This window comes from Erpetoichthys calabaricus, chromosome 5 (assembly GCF_900747795.2).
Source record: "Erpetoichthys calabaricus chromosome 5, fErpCal1.3, whole genome shotgun sequence".
NCBI classification, from domain to species: domain Eukaryota; kingdom Metazoa; phylum Chordata; class Cladistia; order Polypteriformes; family Polypteridae; genus Erpetoichthys; species Erpetoichthys calabaricus.
The window spans coordinates 229039463-229064138 of NC_041398.2; the positions used below are offsets into that span (position 1 = coordinate 229039463).

A 24676-nucleotide genomic window follows, 5' to 3' on the forward strand; every position below is an offset into this window, starting at 1 on the left:
CAAGAAAAGTAACATTGCAACAATGCACGCTACGAACCGATCGCTGTAAACAGAAGTGAAAACAAAATCAAGCCCAGTGTATTCTTTAACTGCCTTCCTACCTGCGTCCAGCCCCCCTCGCGCTGCCTGTGTGTGTGCGCAGCTCTCTCTCTCACACTACCTGTGTGTGTGCGCGTCTCTCCCTCACGCTGCCTGTGTGTCTGCGTGTGTCTCTCTCTCTCTCTAGCGCTGCCTGTGTGTGTGTGTGTGTCGCACTCTCTTGCTCTCTCTCTCTTGCTCGCTGCACAGGAAATGCACAGGGAGAGACTGAACATGTACAAACTGAAAGGGAAACTGGCGGTACTGTATACCAAGTGTGTGGTCGTGAACCGAGGCAGAAGTTTGGCGAACTTTTTGGTCGTAAACCGATTTGTACGTGTACCGAGACGTTCGTGAACCGAGGTTTCACCTTATTCTCTTTTTATTATTGTTATGGCTAAGAAGGATTATTGTTTGGGTTATTTTCTAATTATTTTTCATTTTTCTGTATAATTTTTGGTGTTTTTATTTATCAGGTATTATTTGGATTCTATATCTTTACATGGGCAGCCACGTGTGGTGTCTTGTGGGTGGAACCCGAGAAGGCGGGGCCGCCCTTGATGTCACTGCTGCTGGGCCCTCCTTCTGTCTTCAAATTTCTGGAAAAATGAAGGAGTAAGTAACATTTCATTTATTGTCTGAAGTTCTAGAGTGCATTAGAATTGATTTTTGGTTTTCTTGGATTGTTGCCTCTCTTTATTAGATTGGGTGTATTGGGACTAGGTTAATCCGGATTGCTCATTTTAGGAAAATTCTTTTGCCTTTTTGATATATTTTTCTTCATTATTGTTGAGTATAGAAAATGATGTGTTCTCTTTAGCAAATGGTTCAAAGTTTCCTTTCCCTTTTTTGAATTATTTTTGTACATTTTTGGACACTAACAATATATAATAATTCTTTGCATTTATATAGCGCTTTTTCTCACTGCTCAAAGCGCTCAGCAATTGCAGGCTAAGGACCTTGCTCAAGGGCCCAACAGGGCAGAGTCACTATTGACATTTATGGGATTCAAACCGGCAATCTTCTGATTGCCAGTGCAGATCCCTAGCCTCAGAGCCATCAGTGAATATGTCTTGAAGTGGTAACACAAACCCTCTTTATAGCCCATATAGGAAAAGCCAGCCAGTAGAGTTTGGTGTCAGACTGCCTTAGGCAAGGTCTTTTATATACTGACTTACATGTGACAGTAAGAAAAAATAAAAATGACTGGAAGATGAGTAGTTAAGGAATGGGTCAAGGTCAAATCGGAAGTTAAATAGGTCTTCTGTCAAGGCCACTAACACAAAACATAATTCAAGGTCAAAAAACAACAGCAAAAGATTTGAAAGCCAGACAGTCAAGAAAATAAACATTTCTCAATTTAAAAATAATCCAACTAGCTCAGAACTGTAGAGGACAGCCTCTAACCCATCCTTGGATAATGCCACAAACAAGTGCACAAGTGTGAATTCTGGGAAGGATTTCAATGGAGAAGGCCTTAACAATACCCTAAAATGGCAGCATTAATTGTGATAAAAAGTAAACAAACGATGAACTTTTTAAGTGAGTAAGATACAACAAAACAGGCTTTAAAAAGGAAACCTGAGTTGGATCTAAAATCTCTTTCAAATTATAGACCTATCTCAAGTCTTCCACTGATTTATTTAATATATTTCTTCTTTTTTTGTTATTCCAAGGCAACTGTATATTGGGATATTGTATATCATTAAGCCTGTATTGCAAAATATATCCTATGTGTGTTATGAGGGATGGCTGGGTGGGAGTATTTCTGTGCGTTATCTCAACCAGCACTATTTAAAGTGCTGACACTTGAATGATCACTTAGCTTGGTCACTTGACTCATGGCACTGGGATCCATTGATTAAGCTAAGTGACACATTCATACTACACCAAAACAAATAAATGTAAAACACCATACACCATATTGTCCATAAAAGAGTCTCTAGAAAGTTATGTATGCTCAAAGTAATCTTTGGATGGCTTAAACAGCTGTTCCAAAAAAATAGTACGGGGCAGACACAACAATCAGGTCCCAAGTAAATTGAGAAAGACACACCTAATCTCGGATAGTTCAGGCAGTTGCATGGGGTTTGAGGTGGCTTTCTCAGTCATTCTGATTGAGGGGGTGACCAACCTGTTATTCCAAACCTCCTCCAAAGTTAACTGAAAGTTTATTAGCAGGCCTCTGTTTTTGTCTGTCTTCTTTCTAATTAAATCAACACAATGTGAACAGACAGGTGTTGGGTTTAGACTAAAAACATTTTACGTTCATTATAAAAAAATAAAACATTTCCAAATTAGAAGTGGAATAGTTTTGAACAAGATGTAGTATAGTAATAGTAGTAGTAGTAGGATTATTATTTATGCTACTATACCGCAGTTCTTAAAATAAAAAATATATACAGTACTTTGCAAAAGGTTTAGGCAGGTGTGAAAAAATACTGTAAACAAAGAATGCTTTCAGAAATATAAATAATGATTGTTTATTGTTATCAATTTACAAAATGCAAAGTGAGCGAACAAAAGAAAAATCTAAATCAAATCAAAATTTGGTGTTACTACCTTTTGCCTTCAAACCAGCATCAATTCTTATAGGTCCACTTGCACAAAGTCAGGGATTTTGTAGGATTCTAGTCAGGTGTCTGATCAACCAATTCTACCAAACAGGTGCTAATGATCATCAATGTCACACGTAGGTTGAAACACAGTCATTAACTGAAACAGAAACAGCTGTGTAGGAGGCTTAAAACTGGGTGAGGAACAGCCAAACTCTGCTACCAAGGTGAGGTTGTGGAAGACAGTTTCATGTCATGGCAAGATTGAGCACAGCAACAAGACACAAGGTAGTTATACTGCATCAGCAAGGTCTCTCCCAGACAAAGATTTCAAAGCAGACTGGGGTTTCAAGATGTACTGTTCAAGCTCTTTTGAAGAAGCACAAAGAAACGGGCAACGTTGAGGATCGTAGACGCAGTGGTCGGCCAAGGAAACTTAGTGCAGCAGATGAAAGACACATCAAGCTTATTACCCTTCGAAATCGGAAGATGTCCAGCAGTGCCATCAGCTCAGAACTGGCAGAAAGAAACCAGTGGGACCCAGGTACACCCATCTACTGTCCAGAGACGTCTGGCCAGAAGTGGTCTTCATGGAAGAGTTGCAGCCAAAAAGCCATACCTCCGACGTGGAAACAAGGCCAAACGACTCAAGTATGCACGAAAACATAGGAACTGGGGTGCAGAAAAATGGCAGCAGGTGCTCTGGACTGATGAGTCAAAATTTGAAATATTTGGCTGTAGCAGAAGGCAGTTTGTTCATCGAAGGGCTGGAGAGCGGTACAATAATGAGTATCTGCAGGCAACAGTGAAGCATGGTGGAGGTTCCTTGAACGTTTGGGGCTGCATTTCTGCAAATGGAGTTGGAGATTTGGTCAGGATTAATGGTGTTCTCAATGCTGTGAAATATAGGCAGATACTTATCCATCATGCAATACCATCAGGGAGGCGTATGATTGGCCTCAAATTTATTCTGCAGCAGGACAACGACCCCAAACATACAGCCAAAGTCATTAAGAACTATCTTCAGTGTAAAGAAGAACAAGAAGTCCTGGAAGTGATGGTATGGCCCCCACAGAGCCCTGATCTCAACATCATCGAGTGTGTCTGGGATTACATGAAGAGACAGAAGGATGTGAGGAAGCCTACATCCACAGAAGATCTGTGGTTAGTTCTCCAAGATGTTTGGAACAACCTACCAGCTGATTTCCTTCAAAAACTGTGTGCAAGTGTACCTAGAAGAATTGATGCTGTTTGATTGAAGGCAAAGGGTGGTCACACCAAATATTGATTTGATTTAGATTTCTCTTTTGTTCATTCACTGCATTTTGTTGATTGATGAAAATAAATGATTAACACTTCCATTTTTGAAAGCATTCTTTGTTTACAGCATTTTTTCACACCTGCCTAAAACTTTTGCACAGTACTGTATATTATTACAAGTTTAGTAATAACTAAATGAATAATAAAGCATATACTGGGCATTCATCCATCCATTTTCTAAACCCATGTCACCTTTAGCAGGGTTATGGGGAAGTCAGAGACCATCCCAGCAAGCATAGGGTGCAAGGCAGGAACAACTAGATAGGATACCAATCCATCGCCGGGTAAACATATAGACACTGTCACACACGCGCGCTTAGGGAGCAGCTGACAGGCTCAACGAAGTGTGATAACAAAAGGAAAGAGGGTTTGGTACAAGGCAATAATATATCTCTCTCTTATTCAACAGAAAAACAGAAGAATAAATGTATCTTTTTGAAGACTGGCAGACGATCTTACTTCCACATGCACAATAACAATGGCTTTATTTCCAGCCTCACCTGATGAATTCACTTCTGGCGTCAAGTCTTCCACATCATTTCTGCCCTTCCATTGTTTCCCAGCATTCCTATCTAATTTCCTGCCAGTTCACTATAAAAATCCATTCACTTCCTGAAATGTTGCCCTCTGTTCATTTGAATGTTTCAGTCTGGAAACTCTGCTCTGGACCTTACACTATACGAGGCTTCCAACCCAAATCTTTATGAGTGTGATGTCTCTAATAAGAATTATGTAAGAATTATGTTTCTAGACTTCTCTAGCGCCTTCAACACAATCCAACCTCTGCTCCTTAGGGACAAGCTGACAGAGATGGGATTAGATTCATACCTGGTGGCATGGATCGTGGACTATCTTAAAGACAGACCTCAGTATGTGCGTCTTGGGAACTGCAGGTCTGACATTGTAGTCAGCAACACAGGAGCGCCACAGGGGACTGTACTTTCTCCGGTCCTGTTCAGCCTATATACATCGGACTTCCAATACAACTCGGAGTCCTGCCATGTGCAAAAGTTCGCTGATGACACTGCTATCGTGGGCTGCATCAGGAATGGGCTGGAGGAGGAGTATAGGGACCTAATCAATGACTTTGTTAAATGGTGCGACTCAAATCACCTGCACCTGAACACCAGCAAAACCAAGGAGCTGGTGGTGGATTTTAGGAGGCCCAGACCCCTCATAGACCCAGTTATCATCAAAGGTGACTGTGTGCAGATGGTGCAGACCTATAAATATCTGGGAGTGCAGCTAGATGATAAATTAGACTGGACTGCCAATACTGATGCGCTGTGCAAGAAAGGACAGAGCCAACTATACTACCTTAGAAGGCTGGCGTCCTTCAACATCTGCAATAAGATGCTGCAGATATTCTATCAGACAGTTGTGGCGAGCACCCTCTTCTACGCAGTGGTGTGCTGGGGAGGCAGCATTAAGAGGAAAGACGCCTCACGCCTGGACAAACTGGTGAGGAAGGCAGGCTCTATTGTTGGCATGGAGCTGGACAGTTTAACATCTGTGGCAGAGCGAAGGGCGCTCAGCAGGCTCCTATCAATTATGGAGAATCCACTGCATCCACTAAATAGTATCATCTCCAGACAGATTAGCAGCTTCAGCGACAGACTGCTGTCACTGTCCTGCTCCACTGACAGATTGAAGAGATCATTCCTCCCCCAAACTATGCGACTCTTCAATTCCACCCGGGGGGGGGTAAACGTTAACATTTAACATTATACATAGTTATTGTCTGTTTTTCACCTGCATTATTATCATTCTTTAATTTAATATTATTTATTGTATCAGTATGCTGCTGCTGAAGAATGTGAATTTCCCATTGGGATTAATAAAGTATCTATCTATCTATCTATCTATCTATCTATCTATCTATCTATCTATCTATCTATCTATCTATCTATCTATCTATCTATCTATCTATCTATCTATCTATCTATCTATCTATCTATCTATCTATCTATCTATCTATCTATCTATCTATCTATCTATCTATCTATCTATCTATCTATCTATCTAATTCTTTATTCACAACACACACCTGCCAATTTAGCATTTCCAATTCAGCTAACCTGCACTGGACATATAAATTGTAATCACTGCCACATTTTCTATAAAATAATGGATTCAATGAAAGAGCTGTGTTAACTTTTTGTGGACTTGACATATCACACTGATCCTAAAAATCCAGGCTTTCACACACACTTAACCAAAACAGATGTAGTTACCTGTGCCTTCCTTCTGGTCAAACAACTTCTTCACAGTCTGACAAGTAGATCCATCTCCAAGGCAGACGCCACACTGATCCTCAACAGCATTGGAATCGATTGCATGGTCACAGCCTACAGCCTATATAAATTCAACCAAAAATAAATAAATAATTCACTGAGTTGAGCATTAAAACTGTATTTTCATGTTTTACAAAAATATGGAAATATCTTCATTTTAGAAAGAAAAAAACTACAAGCAGAGCAACCGTAAATGGAACAAGTAAAGGTTTATAATGACAAATATAATGGGTTGATATCTGCAAATACAGTAAGTCCTACACATACAAACCTTCAAGTTACGAACTTTCACAGATGTGAATGTGAAAAATTGTAGTATAACTTTAGTACTAGGGTGTTGTACCGTGTTAGCCATTATGAATGTAGAGAAAAGCCAAGCAAAATGACACCTTTTATTGGCTAACTAAAAAGATTACAATATGCAAGCTTTCGAGGCAACTCAGGTCCTTCTTCAGGCAAGATTGCAGCAGCACATAAGTTAGTTTGCATGTCTGGTGCTAAGTGGAGTGCTAAACCCAACCTATTATTGTTTACATTGTCAGTCACGTGTGTGCATCCTCTACAAGTGGTTGTGCTTTTGGCTGTATCTCTGTTTACACTGAGTTAACGTGCTTTATTTCAAGCCCAAGATGTCCGGAATTAAGCATGTTCAACAATAACACGAGGACACAGTTGGAGACTTGTTAAGAGGTAAGTTCTCCTTCACTCAGAGAACCACATTAATATGCCACACAAAACCAAGCAATGTGGTGGAGCGCAGGCACAATAGGGACCTTCTCTTGGATCTTGTGAACAGCTTGTTCTCGTTGACTTGTCCTAATCGACTCCACTTTATGATCTTCAGATATGAGCATCCCATCAGGAGTACTGCGGGCTTAGCGAGAGCTTTTATTTTGATACACTCAAACTGCACGGGAAGGACGTTTTTTGTGATGCTTTTTTTTTTTTTTGCCCCCTTCAAAACCTTCCATGAATCTTGACTGTGAACACTTACTGGGCATCAATAATAATAATAATAATAATACATTGTATTGAATAGGCATCTTTCTTAACACTTGAGGTCACCTTACAATGAAATTAAACAACATTAACAAAATAAAAACAAAGAAAGCGATAAATCAAAAAGCAATAAGGTACAGAGGTAGTAGCAAACATACAAAGTAACAGGCAGTAACAGTGTTAAATTCGTAGTTGGTATGCCAGTTTGAAAAGATACGTTTTGAGGGCAGTTTTAAAACGTGTTATTGAATCGAGTTGATGCATATGAGAGGGTAGAGATTTCCTGAGTTGAGGAGCACTATGAGAGACGCTTGAGCTCCCGTATAACTGAGTTTGATGTGCGGTACAGAAAGAAGAGCTGCAGATGAGGATCTGAGGGAGTGTAAGTCTGAAGGAGATCAGTGAGGCAGGGAGGAACGAGACTGTGGAGAGCTTTAAATGTTAAGAGCAGTATTTTGTATTCGGAAGTTAACAGGGAGCCAGTGAAGTTGAGAGTGAATAGGTGTAATATGTTCATTTGATTTAGAACAGGTTATTATCCTAGCAGCCAGAATTTTGAATAAGTTGTAAGCGATGGATGAGTTTTTGTGGGATGCCAGATAGAATAGCATTACAGTAATCTATACGTGAGGTGACTCGGGCATTAACCAATACTTCAGTACTGTGTTGCGTAAGAACAAGACGAAGTCTAGAAATATTTCAGAGATGGAAGAAGGCAGTCCGAGAAATGTTACTTATATGAGAAGAAAAAGAGAGATTACTGTCTACAATGACACCCAGGCCCTTATCCTGGGAAAAGATGTTTGTGTTAATATTGTTAATTAAAATAGAAGAATGGTTAACCTTAGCAAGTGTGGATTTAGACCTTTAGGGGCACTTTAGTTTTATTGCTGTTTAGTTTGAGAAAATTGAGAGTCATCCATGACTTTATGTCTTGGAGACATGGCATAAGAGTATCTGAAGGGAAAACAGAAGTGGATTTAGTGGATAGATATAGCTGTGTGTCATCAGTGTAACAATGAAATTTAATACCATGGTGCCAAAATATATTACCTATTGGGAAGATATAAATGAGAAAAAGAAGCGGCCCCAAAACAGAACCCTGAGGAACTCCTTGAGTAACGACTGCATTCTCAGATTTAAAGCCTTTCACTTGAACAAATTGCCTCCTATCAGTGAGGCAGGAAGAAAACCATTAGAGGGCAAGGCCACAGACTCCAAAACTAGCGAGTTGTTTCAAAAGTGTCTGATGAGATATGATGACAAATGCAGAGCTGAGGTCAAGAAGCACAAGAACTGATAAAAGTCCCATGTCAGCTGCCTGGAGAAGATCATTTGTGATTTTGACCACGGCAGTTTCTGTGCTGTGTTTAGGACGAAACAATAACTGTTGAAAAAGGTTATTTTTTTGAAAGATGGGACTGCAGTTGGAAGGCAACTATCTTTTCAAAATCTTTAAAAATGAATGGAACATTTGAGATAAGTCGATAATTGTTAAGGATATTAGGGTCTAAACCAAGTTTGTTCAGAATATTTGAGTCTGTTTTTAGTTAGAGGGGGACTGTGGATGTATTAAATGATGAGCAGAAGATGTCGAGTGATGTTGCCATCTGATTGCTCACTTTGTGTGTGGCTGCCAAAAGTGGATTTGAAAATAATCATATAGGCTCATTCTCTAGTGGTAAGTGAGTCTACTGTACCGAGATCAGCTGATGGAGAACAATGGGAATAAAAAAATAACTTTCAATTGTTAAAATAGATAGATAGATAGATAGATAGATAGATAGATAGATAGATAGATAGATAGATAGATAGATAGATAGATAGATAGATAGATAGATAGATAGATAGATAGATAGATAGATAGATAGATAGATAGATAGATACTTTATTAATCCCAAGGGGAAATTCACATACTCCAGCAGCACCAAATGCACTACAAATCTATAAAAAAAATACAAATATTAACTTTTAAAATCACTTTCTTGTGTACGGTACAATACAAATACATTTTCAATTGGAGTTGAGTTAGGTCTGCATACGTAGGTTACTTGATAGCGTAAACAGCAAAATCGGCTGTTGGAAAACAATGGAAACAAAAATTAACTTTCTGCTGTTTATTGTTAAAATATACAAGAAATCTGTAACAAAATACAAATATAAAATTTTAAAAGCATGTTCCTATGTACAAATATTTATGCATGTACACATTTTCTATAGGAGTTGAGGGTTAGGGGTTGCATTGTGTTCATTGGATGCCTAGGCTAACTTTGCTGGACTTGCAAACTCGCTCTCGGAGCAGAACTTGTTCGTATGTAGGGGACAAACTATATAACATTTTGTGAATGAAAATGCACTTGAATGCATCCATGGTCATTCCTTCCATCTTCTTAATTTAGATGAGGGGTCACCAGCTCCGGTCCTGGAGCGCTACTGTCACTTCAGGTTTTCATTCTAAACCTCTTCTTAATTACTGACCAATGTTTGCTAATAACTAACTTAATTAGTACAGTGGAACCCCTGGTTACGAGTTTAATCCGTTCCAGAACCGAGGTCGTAACCCGATCTGCTCGTAAACCGAACAAATTTTCCCCCATTTAAAATAATGGAAATGAGATTAATCCGTTCCAGCCCTCCCAAAAAGTCCCCAAAATATAATAAATAATGGAAAACAAACATGTTTTTAAATAAGAAACAAACATCAAAATAATGTATTAGTAAATATAGTTAAATAAAAGATAAACCAACTTAAGAAAATGTAATCTTACCTTGGCGGCAGATAACGGAGAGTTGCTGAGGAAGGAGGGAGGGAGGAGGGAGGGAGGGAGGACTGGCTGCATTTTCGGCACCTTCACATCAAAAAAAACTAAAATTGAACTTTCTTAACTGTACGTACGTACATGAATTGTAAAAAAATAAACTTTCTTAACTTGAAACTTAGCCTAACACTTAACATTACGTACGTATGATTTTTTTTTTATGCTAATCATCTGTTTTTGCCTTTTTGGCTGCACTTTCGGCACCTTCACTTATAGCAGTTTCAGTTTTAGTACAAAGATACCTATGCAACGACGTTTGCTTTTGCCTGCTTTTTAAAAGCTTACGGAAGTGAGCCAAGCAGGTGTCATCATAATTTGCTGCAGAACGACTAGTTGCAACTTTTTCTGGATGTTTCTTTTCAATGAAACTTGTAACCTTCTCCCACATTCCCAGCACTTCTTTAATTTCACTTGTCGAAATTTTCTCTGTCTCGACTTCCTCCTCACTACCGCTGATCTCTTGCAGAGCCTCTGTACGTTGCATGTCCTGCAGCTCAAGCAACTCCTGTGTTGAGAGTTCCTCCTCATGTTCCTCGACAAGCTCGTTGATATCACCCTCGTCAACCTGCAGACCCATCGACTTGCCGAGGGACACGATTTCATGCACTGGATCTACGTCGGGCACGTTGGTCTCGGTCTCGGTCTCGATATCAAGACCAAATCCTTCAAAGTCCCTCGCTGCAACTGCATCAGGCCATAACTTCTTCCATGCAGAATTCAGTGTTCTTCTGGTCACTTCTTTCCACGCCAGGTCAATCATGCGTAGGCATTGCACGATGTTGAAATGTTCTTTCCAAAACTCTCGGAGTGTTAGCTCCGTATTTTCTGTCACATCGAAGCATCGTTTGAACAGATGCTTCGTGTAGAGCTTTTTGAAATTGGAAATGACCTGCTGATCCATCGGTTGCAGGATTGAAGTCGTGTTGGGTGGGAGGTAGAGGACTTTTATGAATTGATATTCTTCCCGGATGTTGTCTTGGAGACCGGGCGGGTGGGCTGGGGCATTGTCGAGGACGAGTAACGCTTGCAGAGGCAGTTTGTTTTCTTGAAGATACTTCTTCACCGCAGGTCCAAAGCAGAGATTTACCCAGTCGATGAAGAACTGCCGCGTAACCCATGCCTTTGGATTGGCGCGCCACATCACTTGCAGTTTTTCTTTAAGAATCCTGTGAGTCTTAAAGGCTCGAGGATTCTCTGAATGATAGACTAGCAGTGGCTTCACTTTAAAGTCACCGCTAGCATTTGCACACAATGCAAGGGTGAGGCGGTCCTTCATCGGCTTATGTCCTGGCATCTTCGTCTCCTCTGCTGTGATGTACGTCCTGCGGGGCATTTTCTTCCAAAAAAGCCCCGTCTCGTCGCAATTAAAAACTTGCTGGGGGATGTAACATTCTGCCTCGATGAGCTGCGCGAAACGTGTGATGAACTCGCCAGCTGCCTTCTGGTCTGCACTTGCTGCCTCGCCATGTCTTACGACAGAGTGAATGCCTGATCGCTTCTTAAATCTGTCGAACCATCCATGACTAGCCTTGAATTCTGGTTCTACTACATCCGTAGATGTGGATGGTTCTTTCTGCTTCAGGTCATTGTAAATGATGCGAGCTTTCTCGCTTATGACTGTTTCAGTAAGTATATCTCCTGCCAACTCTTTCTCTTTATCCACAATAACAGCAGGTTTTCCATTTGTTCGTGGATAGATGACCTTTGCTGTGTAATTACGGTCATGCCTTTTGCTACTTTTACACTCTTTATGGTCTCCTTTTGCTTTAGTATTGTGCATATCGTGGACGTACTGCGGTCGTAAATTTTGGCGAGTTCCATCACACGCACACCTCTCTCATGCTTTTCTATAATTTCCTGCTTCAACTCGACTGACAGCATCCTTTTCTTCTTGCTGCTGTCCTTTCCACTTCCTACCTTCTTTGAAGACATGGTTAATGCCCAATATGTATGATATGGCTCTGGGTAGAAGGGGTAGAGGTTTCCGGGTAAGAAAGGCGAAGCGGAAACTAGCAGTGACGTTTCGGAGCTCGGCTCGTAAAACGGGCAAGCCTCGTACACCGGGCAGAAATTTTGCTCGGATCGCGGCTCGTAAACCGAATTACTCGTATACCGAGCTGCTTGTAAACCGGGGTTCCACTGTACTTCATTTCAATCAACTTATTTTTTTAAGACTCAGTCCTCTGAATTGCTTCAGTTTGTTTTCCTTAAACAGTACCCACACGGAAATGAGATGTGAAGTGAGCCAACAGATGACCAGCTAAGCTGGGACATCAAACTCTGACCAGTTTCACTCCCACCAGTTTCTTAATTAGAAGCCAGTTCCTGCTGCTAATTTAACCCATTATTTAATTCCATGGCTTGTTGGAGCTTGCATCCAGCCACAGTACACATTTCTAAAAATATTGATTTTCTGTTTTTTTAAGAACACCATCAAAATGTTTTATAGACCTGAGAAGATGGACATTACTGAGACCATTGCCTTTCTTTATTTTCTGAAATTGATATGATGGAGATGGGTTAATTGGTCAAATGTTGGCTCGTTTTGTATCTGATTATTGTTTGGCTGCTAATTAAGGACAAAAGAAATAATGAAGGGTTCTGGGTCTTAAATAAGGAGTCAGTTAAAACGAAGGAAAAAGTGTTAATTAGAAGCAAAAACTGGCCACTAATTAAGGGTTAGAATGAAAACCTGCAGCCGCAGCAGCACCCCAGGACTGGAGTTGGAGACCCTGATTTAGACACACAATGTTTTGATCACTAAGTATTTTAGTATGAATATAAGAACACAAAATAATACAGAGTATCCACAGTTGAAGAAATTATATGGCATATAGCGATATATATACTATTTTCTTTGGGTTGAAAAGATACATTTCATTCCCTCTGGATTTTGTTGGATGGCCCCTGGAAATGGACTTTGCTTACTGCGTCTTTTCCAGGTTCCCAAAATCGAGCAGCTACTGAGTTGGCAAGGTAGGATCTGCCATGACTCAAATGCATAGCAAAAGAAATTCCACAGTCCAATAAAGCTAATTTTAAAAAATCGGGAGTGGTCTCCCCTTGACTTTCTTGTATACTCAGATATGGGAACGGTTATCTGGGGAGTACACTGCAAGACATTGATTATATTTTTATTTTATGTACATTAAAGAACCATCAACCACAAATCAAATCAAATTAATAATATATTGAACAACTATTATAAAAGTAAAGTTAAATAAATCGGACTCTGCAGCTGCATGAATAAAAAAGTACCACTTCCGGTTAGTGGAAATAGCTCAAACGTTGATAGCAGTCTACGATTTGAACCTAATACTTGTATGCAAAATTTCATTGAGTTATGTGAAAGCGGACTCAAGCTATCATGTTTACATACACACACACACACAGACATAATTCCAAAAATTTTATTTTCTGACTCTGGGAGATCTAAAAGGTAGAGATTCATCAAAATCTCGAAGTTGATTTTTTGAACGATTACAATACTTTCCCTATACTTTGTATACGAGAAAGTAAAAAGTTTATTGAAAATGGAAAAAAGAATAAATCACAAAAAAAATCAGAAAAAACGTTATGCATGCAGAAAAAAATGCAGAAAATGGGTAAAAAGGTTTCTTTTCTGTTTCATTACAATCTTAGCTTTCTTATTTTAAACTTCAGTTTCAATCTTTCGTTAATTAATTTGTTACTTTTGTATGGCAAACTTACTTTTTGCTTCAGTACAATATGTTCGCTCATTATGTTCAATAGAAACCAGTATAATACACACCTCACCAGCGTGCACTAGTGTCTAGTCAAAATAACAAGAAATAATTAAAGTATTCCATGCACAAGTTAGCTTACAGAGGTTATAGTAGAACCTTTCGTTAACTATAGATGAATACTGTGACAATGACACTATACCAGCTCTTAACCCAAAACAGACAGATACGGGAGACACACTTATAACAACACAAGATTTTCTTTTATTTTCTTCACCTTTGGACAACGCCTTCCCCGTTCCCACAGGCACAACACAGTCCCAATAAGCACAAGTACTATCTCAATCACAATCACAATACTTTCTCCTCCACTCCTTTCCAGCAAGCTTTGTCTCCCTCCTCCTGACTCTGGCTCCCAGAGTAGTGGCTGCTGGCTCCTTTTATAAGGCACCCAGAAGTGCTCCAGGTGCTTGATTACTCGTTTCCAGCAGCACTTCTGGGTGTGGCGGCAAGAACTGCCCATAAGGGCTCAGCAGCTCCTGCTGCAGCACCCCCTGGCGGTGCCTGCGTATCCCAACAGGGCTGCACCAAACTCCAACTATCAAGAAGCCCTGTGGGAGTCCAAGGCACCTCTAGAACCCAGGGGGGTTACCATTGTGAATTTCCCATTGGGATTAATAAAGTATCTATCTATCTATCTATCTATCTATCTATCTATCTATCTATCTATCTATCTATCTATCTATCTATCTATCTATCTATCTATCTATCTATCTATCTATCTATCTATCTATCTATCTATCTATCTATCTATCTATCTATCTATCTATCTATCTATCTATCTATCTATCTTGTGTCCCGGGGGAGGTAACACTCTGGCCACGTTTGCTCCCCCGGTCATCCCAGCGTGGAGGTGTCCCGGCCAGGCAAGGGCCCAGGCCACACGCTACAATACATACATAAAATGTTAACATAACTAGGAAAATACTAACTAACTGACATTGATTTCCCTTTCTAAGTCTACATTTATATAAATTGTAATTTTTTTTTTGCCTTATCTAGATTTATTACATTTATTTCTTCACTATGTATGATTCAAAAAGCTATGTGGAGTCTGGTACTCAACTGAAACTCTATGCTCAAGTAAGTATAATACAATACAATACAATTTATTTTTGTATAGCCCAAAATCACACAAGAAGTGCTGCAATGGGCTTTAACGGGCCCTGCCTCTTGACAGCCCCCCAGCCTTGACTCTCTAAGAAGACAAGGAAACACTCCCCAAAAAAAACCTAGTAGGGAAAAATGGCAGAAACCTTGGGAAAGGCAGTTCAAAGAGAGACCCCTTTCCAGGTAGTTTGGGCGTGCATTGGGTGTCAAAAGAAGGGGGTCAATACAATACAATACACAGAACAGAACAAATCCTCAATACAGTATAAAAATAAAGATTTTAGAAGTACGGAGCACAATTTAACAGTAGTTGATATCACATAAGAAGATTTGGATATATTTAGAGTCCTGGAGACCTCATCCATCAAGCTGCCTCCCCAGTTTGGCCATTCCATGGCTGAAACAGCGCTGGGCCAGCTAATCCGATGAAAGGACCCCTCCTTCCCACAATTCCTGCGATCCTCCATCAGGGATGACTTTACCTTAGGCAGGCAAAACAACTTGACTGGTGGGCCGTGGCACCAAGTGCCACATTTGAGTATCAAGAAGAGAAACAGAATAGGTGAGGGTTAGTATCCAATTCTAACGATCATGTTACTTATGTTTTAGTGCTAATGACTAACAACAGAGATGCAGTCTGTACGGTTAATCAGCAGCTCTAGTCAGGGTATGCTAAACTGAAGTAGTGAGTCTTCAGCCGGGATTTAAAAGCTGAGACCAAAGGGGCATCTCTTATAGTAGCAGGCAGACCATTCCACAGTTTAGGGGCCCTGTAACTAAAAGCTCGACCTCCCATTGTTATTTAATTAATCCTTGGAATCATAAGCTGGACCTTGGCCATTTAATGCTTTATATGTTAAAAGGAGGATTTTGAAATCTGCCCTAAACTTAACCGGGAGCCAGTGTAAGGATTTAAGAACTGGAGTGTTTGTATTTTCTTGTTCTTGTAATAATTCTTGCTTCCGCATTTTGGATTCACTGGAGGCTGTATAGAGAATGGTTTAAACATCCAGTGAACACCGAATTGCAGTAGTCAGTCCTAGAGATAAATGCATGAATTATTTTCTCAGAATCCTGTTTATTTAGAAAGCAGTATTACCAATCAAACAAAACTAAAAGAAAAATTAGGACTGTACCTATAATCAAACAGTCTAAATGTTGCCAGTCTAAGTGTTGTTTCAATATTGTATGAATGATGTTATAGGTTAGGGACCATAATCTTGCTAGTTACCCAAAACAAGTTCAGAAGTCACAGAGCTTGAGAAAGTGGAGGTAGGAGATTCCATTTGAGAGCAACTTCCACAAATTTGGTTTATACTTGTTCTCCATCCAAATTGATTTCTTTTGTCCACCTCATTCAAGAAGCAATTGGCTTTAAAATGAAGAGCTGCTTTATGAATAGGACAGCACAACAGTAATGTCTGATGCCAATTATCACCCAAGTAGGGATGATAATCCAGCCTTTTTAGGCAGGTAGGCCATGAGGATGCCTTTGAACTGCTTTCTATGGTCACTCTAGACTGCATGATGCTTGACTTAGCTGGGATTTTATGTCTTTTCTATAGAAAAACCAAGCATTTTAATAGAGTGTCTGACAAGGAAAAGGTAGTTCTGGAGAATGGTGACTTTAATATTAGCCATCTTTGACCAAGTGAGGATGCAGTGGTCGGTGTGGTGATCATTCCGGTGGATTGAAGAATTTTCCTGAGTTAGTTTGCTAGCTGACTACAGTAGAGAACCCAGTTCTTGCTATCATACACCGCCTAACAGACTGCTAATTTGGTTTCCAAAAGTGCAGTTACCTGAAGGAAGTTTTAGCACAGCTAATACAGTCTTCAGCCTTATGAAGAGATTAAAATGCTGTTAGTTTAAGAGGCTTATTGGAAGTGATGCAGCTTTTAAGTGACTAAAACATGTAGACAAGACTGTGGAGCTCTTAAGAAAAGGCCAACATTATATTTAAAATTTTATATTTAACAGAAACTTAAAGTGGCTGCTTGCATGATCCAGATTAATAACAGACTGAGGGCTGAAGGAAGTCTTGCAACGATTAGCAGGAATGCTATAGCAAATGTTTATAGAGTGAAATGACCACAGATTCATGCTCAGCATTGTGTGCTGTTGAACAAGATTATACTATAAGGATAAAGAAGGTTTAGAACATCTGTACAAGGGGGTACCCAAAAATAACAGGAACTGAAAAAAAATTGTTTTAAAAATTTTTACTTACTGAAACTTTAGTCTCCTTCAAAGTACTCTCCATGTGAATGAATGCACTTGTCCCAATGGTTTTCCCACTGGTGGAAACATTTTTGGAATTGCTGAATAGGAACGTTGTCCAAGGCCTACAGCGATTTTTCTTTGACTTCCTCCGTGGTATAAAAATGCTTTCCTTTGAGTTCTTTTTTCATATGTGGGAACAAGAAAAAGTCACACGAAGCAAAGATCAGACGAGTAGGGAAGGTGGAAAGAACTCCAAGACACACAAATCAATTCAGAAATCTCTTCAATAGTCCGACGACGATCTCCGTAAATTGCAATGCAAACTTTTTCAAGATTTTCGTCATTCCTAATTGTGGAAGGTTGTGCTAGATCTCGGTTGGTCTTCAAGTGACATTTCCCCTCGTTTGAAACACGAAAAGCACTCATAGACTTGTGTTTTACTTACAGCTTCCTCTTTAAAAGCAGTTTCAAGCATCACTACAGTTTCAGCAGTTATTTTCCCTAAGAGAAAACAAAATTAAATGCAGGCTCGCTGTTCTTTATGATCACCCATCACAAAAATAGCAGAACACATTTAATAAGCACCAAGAAAGACTGCCACAGAATACTGTAAGTATGCTACACCTAGCGTCGAAATTCGCAACTAAGTCTAGATTGCGTGTCAGGTACAGATTCTGGTTATTTTCTCATATATTCTAATATTGCACAGATGATGAACTCCAGGCCTAGAGGCCGCAGTGGCTGCAGGTTTTCATTCTAACACTTTTCTTAATCAGTGACCAGGTTTCACTGCTAATTAACTTCTTTTCCCTTCAGTGTAATAGTCCTGTTTTTAAGGATTCAGTACTCTGAATTGATTCTTTTCATCTTTTCATCATTAAATGGTAGGCAAAAAGAAATGAGACATGAAATGAGCTGACAGATGACCAGGTAAATTGGGGCTTCAAACTCCAACCAATTTCTTAATGAGAAGTCGATTCTTGCTGTTAATTAAACTCGTTATTTATTTCTGCAGCTTGTCGCTGCTTCATTCTGCTACAACAGATGTTTCCAAAACTGTTGATTTTCAGTTTTAACTTTCTCGTATACGAAGTATAGGGAAAGTATTGTAATCATCCAAAAATTCGACCACGAGATTTTGATGAATCTCAACGTTTTAGACTTCCCAGAGTCCGATTTACTTTCTTGTAGGGAAACTATTGTAATTGACAAAAAATTAGATTTTGAGATTTTGATGTAATCTTGACATTTTAGACTTCCAAGTCTGAAAATACCATTTTTGGAATTATGTCTGTGTGTATGTCTGTGTGTGTGTGTCTGTAAACACTATAACTTGAGTACACTTTCACTTAGGTCAACCAAATTTTGCATACAAGCTATTTCCGCTAACCGAAAGTGGTCTGATTTATTCAAATTTACTTTTATAATAATTGTTCAATATATTATTAATTTGAATTGTTGTTGATGGTTCTTTAATGTATTTGATATAAAAATATGATCATTGTATTGCGGTTTATCCTCAAATATCCATCCCCATAACTGAGTATACGAGAAAGTCTAGAGGAGACCACTCCCAAGATTTTCTAAGAACGTTGTCAAAATGTTGTGGTGACCTCAGAGATCAACCTTACTGAGACCTCCACCTTTCTTTATTTCCACATATTGTGAGATGGGCACAGATTAGCTGGTCATGTGGCAGGTCGTTTTGTGTTTCATTATTGCTTGGCTGCTAATTAAGGAAAAAGAAGCAACTAAGGGACCGGAGTTAAGTTAATTAAAATTAACATAAATGAAGTTAATTAGCAGCCAAAACTGGTCACTAATTAAGAAGATGGTTAGAATGAAAACCTACAGCCACTGCAGGTTCGACACCCCTGTGATATTGTGTAGTGAAACATAACATGAAGACATCTTGTGACATGCTGATTCTGGACTAGCAAGGTTTATCACATTTATAAAAGTGGGCACTTCAAAACTCATACTTGACAGTGGTGTTAAGCTTGCCACTTAGAGCAGTGCCCATATGGGGGTTTCACATTTTATTGTGTGAGCCACCACGGGCGCTCCAGCCACCCCAACCCGACACAGACAAGAAGAGACACAAATTCCAGGCACAGCACATGTTTATTCCAGTGGGAAGCACTTTTTGCTCACTCCCCGTGGCACAGCACAGCACAGTACAGCACTAAGCACAGTGTACACTGCTGCATTTTCCTTCTTTTCATTCTTCCTCCCTCCCTCTCTCTCTCTCTCTCTCCACCTCCAGTCCTCCCTAGCGAGCTTTGTCTTCTTCCTCCTGACTCTGGCCTTGAATGAAGGCGGGCGACTCCTTTTATGCTGCACCTGGTAGTACTCCAAGTGGCTCGTTAGTAAGGTCTGTAATCACTCCCAGGTGAGGAGGAAGCCCAAAATAGCAGGGCTCTGTCGTCTCTGCAGCTCCCCCTAGTGACCCCCACGGAACCCAACTGGGTTGTATCAAACTCCTGCTCCCAGCGTGCCCAGTGGAAATCTGTGATGCCATAAGTACCCAGGGGGGCTGCCCTCTAGCATCCCGGAGAAAGCGATGCCTTTTGGATGCTCTCTCCCCCAGTCCTTCCATCCAGCTGGCATCCCAGAGATGGCTGTTCGTCACAATTGTTATACAACATGAAATCACAGTTGATTTAATTTTTTTTTTAACCATGAACAAATGAAAAAGACTCTTTGATGACAAAGTGAAAACAGATCTCTGCAAGGGGGTGTGAATTAACCATGCTAGTGTTTAGATCTGGCAGTGCCCAAAAAGAAGAAGCCTTTGATTTGAGTCTGTAACACCTGGTGCAAAATTTTGCTACCTGTAAAATATATCGCTGAAGGGATATAAGCAGACACACAAATGCTGGTGAATCATGTCTTCTTGGTATCTTGTTGTGATGTGAATTATTTGTTTTTCAGTTTTATTCTTGAATAAAAGCACACTTGTTTCGTTATACCTTTGCGAAAGTGTTTATTTTATATTTCAGTAACCGCTTAACTTTTTCGGTCTTGCCTGTACTCCGCGTTATGGTGCATGGTACTGAGAATGCAGGCAAGCTTCTTCTTTTTGGATACATACACCGTCAGCAGGGCACTGCCAGATCTAAACACTAGTGTGGAGAGCTGCACACGTACTGAAGAGACTTGAGCTGCAGGTGGAAGTTCCCGTCCCACTTTACTTTGTGGTGCCAAGCAGAGTTGTGTTGCGGTACAGCAGGCTATTAGCCAGCGAAAACGCTGTGAAGAAGTTATCTGTTGTTACGGTTCTGCCTTTGTCCAGTCTGATAGCGGTCACAGGACATCATATCTTTGATTGATGGTACAACAAATAGTTCTGAGCAGGCATCAGCCACAGCACCAACTACTGTGGTCATCGCTGCTCTTGTGAAAAGAATGGAGATAAACGCCACCACCTCAGAGAGGGAGAGGCAAGTTTGTTGTATCACGTGAATGTCACTGACAGAATTTACACTTGATACACTTGAGCTCTGAGAATTTTGCGACTTCCTGTGCTGATCGACACATTTGCAAAACAAAAGACGGTGATTGAGAGGTGCAAAGGAATTTAAGGTGGCCCGGGATTACAATTTTTTTCATAGGCTTCAGGGATTTTAGTGTTAAAAATCTGGGGACATAACTCATAATTATCTAGTCCTGATCATGTCCTAAAATTAGATAAATCTGACCTCAGGTGACAAGCAACACTGAAAATTTTATTTTGTTATACTTGTAGAGTTGAAAGAAGGCATATTTATGTTTTAGTATTCAGTACCATTCTTCTTTATTCAAGTAAGCAGATATGTCTTACGGGATAAAAAAGGTTAGCTTTTCTTTTTTTGCCATGTTCATGTTACAAATAGTTCTTATAAATAAATAAATAAATAAATAAGATACTGTCCTTTTTGAAGCAATTGTCACTGAGAAGATAAGCTGGCAATCAATTGAATGTGACTCAGGTAGAGAACAGCCAACCTAAAACAAAACCTGCGTAAATGGCAAATTCTGATATGTAGTATCTGACAAACAAGCTAATGCATCATACAGAAGGGAGCCTGAAACAGCACAAAGCGGATCACATTTCTGTCTGTGTGCTGCAAATGAAATGAACAGGTGCTAAGACATGCAGCAGGTGACAAAGAGGAAAATTAATCTTGTGTCACAATGCCAGATGGACAGTATTCAGAAGCAATATAGTACATGCGTAAAGCAAAAGTGAACATGCACATCATAAGAATTAGTAGTACAAAATGAAACAGGATAAAAAAATCATTTCTGTTGAGGCATTGTTATCTCCCATGCCTGTGATGTTGGTGACAGCTTCTGTAATTTATTTACATAAAACCACCTTCTATTTTTTGTTTCTCACAGTTGGTGAAGTAACTTCTTTTTATAAGTGTAGTGAAAGTATATGTGAAAGGAAAAGAATTTGTCACTATAATAGAAAGGTACTAGTATGGCTTCTGAAAGAAAAACACAACAACTTCTTACTTTTGCCCATGGCAATGCCACCTACTTGATAGAATGAATGCTGCTCCAAATTAGGAAAGAAGAAATAATGATTTCCTTCAAAATATTTTTTTCAGTGTTATATTGGGCAATATAGCAACAGAAGGTGCGCCATAGACAAAATATAATGACACTTTTTGTTAATTTTGCTTTAAACTTCAACAGATAAAATCAAAATAATTTCCTTTTCTTGGTTGACTTGGTTAGGGTTAGGGAATGTTTTTATTTTATACTATTGGTCACTAAGGCTTGTATTTTGTAAGCCATTGTGTTTTTCATGCATAAGGACAACACAGTTATCACAATTCTACACACAGTAACAGAGAAATGTATAGATAGATAGATAGATAGATAGATAGATAGATAGATAGATAGATAGATAGATAGATAGATAGATAGATAGATAGATAGATAGATAGATAGATAGATAGATAGATAGATAGATAGATAGATAGAACTTTTCCAGAAGCTTTTTAAAAAAATAAATACTGTCCCAGATGGATGGGGACCCTACCCAGCTGGGACGCCTGGATGGTCCCCATGATGGACAATACCTCCCCTGGGCCACAAGGGGGCAGCCGCCCGGGTCTGCTTATGGGCCACTGGACCAGAGCATGGGATGCTTATCCCTACCGGAGGACGTGGCCACCGCCAGGGGGCGCCCAGACAGCTGTGAGGTCCTGGATGGCAGCACTTCCGCCACACCAGAAAGTGCTGCCGGAAGAATTCCCAGGGGCACCCAGAGTGCTTCCGGGGGCTCTCTTGACACTTCCGCCACACCAGGAAGTGTTGTCAAGGGGAGCACCTGGAGCTCATCCAGGTCAGTATATAAGGGACCGCCTCCCTCCAGAAGCTGAGCCAGAGTTGGGAGGAAGGAGATGAAGCTTGTGAGGAGGAGAGTGGAGGTCAAAGTAAAAGAGAAAGAGAAAGATAGAAAGAAGAAAGAGTGTTGGAGGAAGGCATTGTGGTGCGCAAAGAAAATAAAAGAAGTGTGTTTTGGACATTCTGGTGTCTGTCTGTCTGTGTCTGGGGTTTCCACAATACATTAATACACTTGAATACAGCAGGTCCAGCTTGTTATTTCTTCAACCGGTCACAAACTAATAAGAATTTGTCATCGCTTGTTCCAAAGTCACAAGGTTGAAGTCACCACATATTATAACTGCAGGGTCACACTGAGTTATTATTAAACAGCTGGTGACAGATTTCAGTTGCTAGGTCCCCATTTGAATTCGATTGAATTAAAACCAAAGCTTATTCATTTACACAACTCTCTAGAACAAAGTTAAATGTTATGCACAATATGTAAGGCAGATTTCTTCCTCATTAAATGTTGAGCTTAATTTTAGTATTCAACAGTCTGCTTACATTTACACGTTTTCAGTTTGTTTTTTCAAAATCTGTTTTCAGTGTTCCTTAAGGATTGTGTGTGCTTAAATAGCAGATGGTGAGTGTTAAACAATAACATTCTCTCCTACTGTAAAGCAAGTTTCAAGAGAAAAAATCAGTTAACCATTTAAAACATTAATATAACCTTGTATTGGTGCCCACTAAACAGTAATGCCATATTGCTACTATATGGAGTTAATATCCTTTAGGCATATGTTACTTGAATTTAAACCAGTCAATTCAAACTTTAGGACTACATTTATTGAGCACCTTCTGTCTTCTATTTTGTACATTAACATTCCAAGTAAATGCAGGGGATTTCTGATTTAATATATTGCTTTCAAGCATATAAAGGCTCTTTGTTGTAATATTTCAACAACTGAAAGATAATTCATAATCTGTAATATTCATCTTTGTTTTATTTATGAAAAACTTAAAACATTACATTCTGTATACACAACACATACCTCCAGAAAATGCCATAAAGACAATCCTGTAATCAAAGCAAAAGCAGCCATGGTCAGTTTTGCATTCATAACAACCAATGATGACCCAATCAACGTTGACAAATGCTTTTCACTCACATCAAAGGTGATGTTATAGGCGGATTAGAAAATAGATGAAATATGGGACATCTAAATGATTTAAGTGAGGGATTGAAATACACATTGTTTGGCAGAATAATATCATTTTTAACTACAAATCAAGGCAGAGTATAAACAACTGAACTACAGGGGAACTCACAATCATTTTAAAAGGGAACAAGTATCTAGATCATTTTGATTCACAGTTAAGGAAAGGACTGGAGAGAAAAGGATGAGTCTTATAGGGCAGACAGACAGACAGGCAGGCAGGCAGGCAGGCAGGCAGGCAGATAGATAGATAGATAGATAGATAGATAGATAGATAGATAGATAGATAGATAGATAGATAGATAGATAGACAGACAGACAGACAGACAGACAGACAGACAGACAGACAGACAGACAGACAGACAGACAGACAGACAGATAGATAGATAGATAGATAGATAGATAGATAGATAGATAGATAGATAGATAGATTCCATGTTGCTGACCACAATGATGGATATACAGTATGGGAGTCTCACAAACTTTTGCCTTTTGACTGCAGAACCATGACGAATTATAAGCAATAGTTGGCATTCCCATGTGAGGCCACTTATGTTCTGTGAACGTTAGCTCATTTCTGTTTCCAGGCTGGCATGACAGAAAGTCTACTACTATATGGTTAGCATATTATATGTGGCACACATCTCAAACTGTTTTAGATAACAAGCCACATTAAAAACCATGGCTATAAGCATGCCAGGCATGTGCTTAACTTTCTCACTCTACTTCCTGTTTTATTAAAAAAAGAACTACAGTGCCTATTAAAAGTACTTTGCACCTTGGAAGTTTTCATAGTCGTTGTTTTACATTGTTGAAAATTGGTGGATTTATTTGGCTTTTTTAACATTGATCAACAGAAAATGACTCTAATGTCGAAGTGAAAAGTGGTCTAAATTGACACAAAATGAACAATGGCCTCTGTATTCATTCCTTTAATATGACACCTAAATCATCCATCCATCCATCCATTTT

The 24676-nt window shown here is 39.5% G+C and overlaps 1 protein-coding gene across 1 annotated transcript in view; it reads right to left on the reverse strand.

Moving 5' to 3' along the window:
- Positions 1-24676, reverse strand: part of adamts12 (ADAM metallopeptidase with thrombospondin type 1 motif, 12) — a 381209-nt gene that overhangs the window by 229404 nt on the left and 127129 nt on the right. The window contains exon 11 of the mRNA XM_051928108.1: positions 6188-6308. Coding sequence (XP_051784068.1) covers positions 6188-6308 — 121 coding nt within the window. The remainder of the gene's footprint in view (positions 1-6187; positions 6309-24676) is intronic.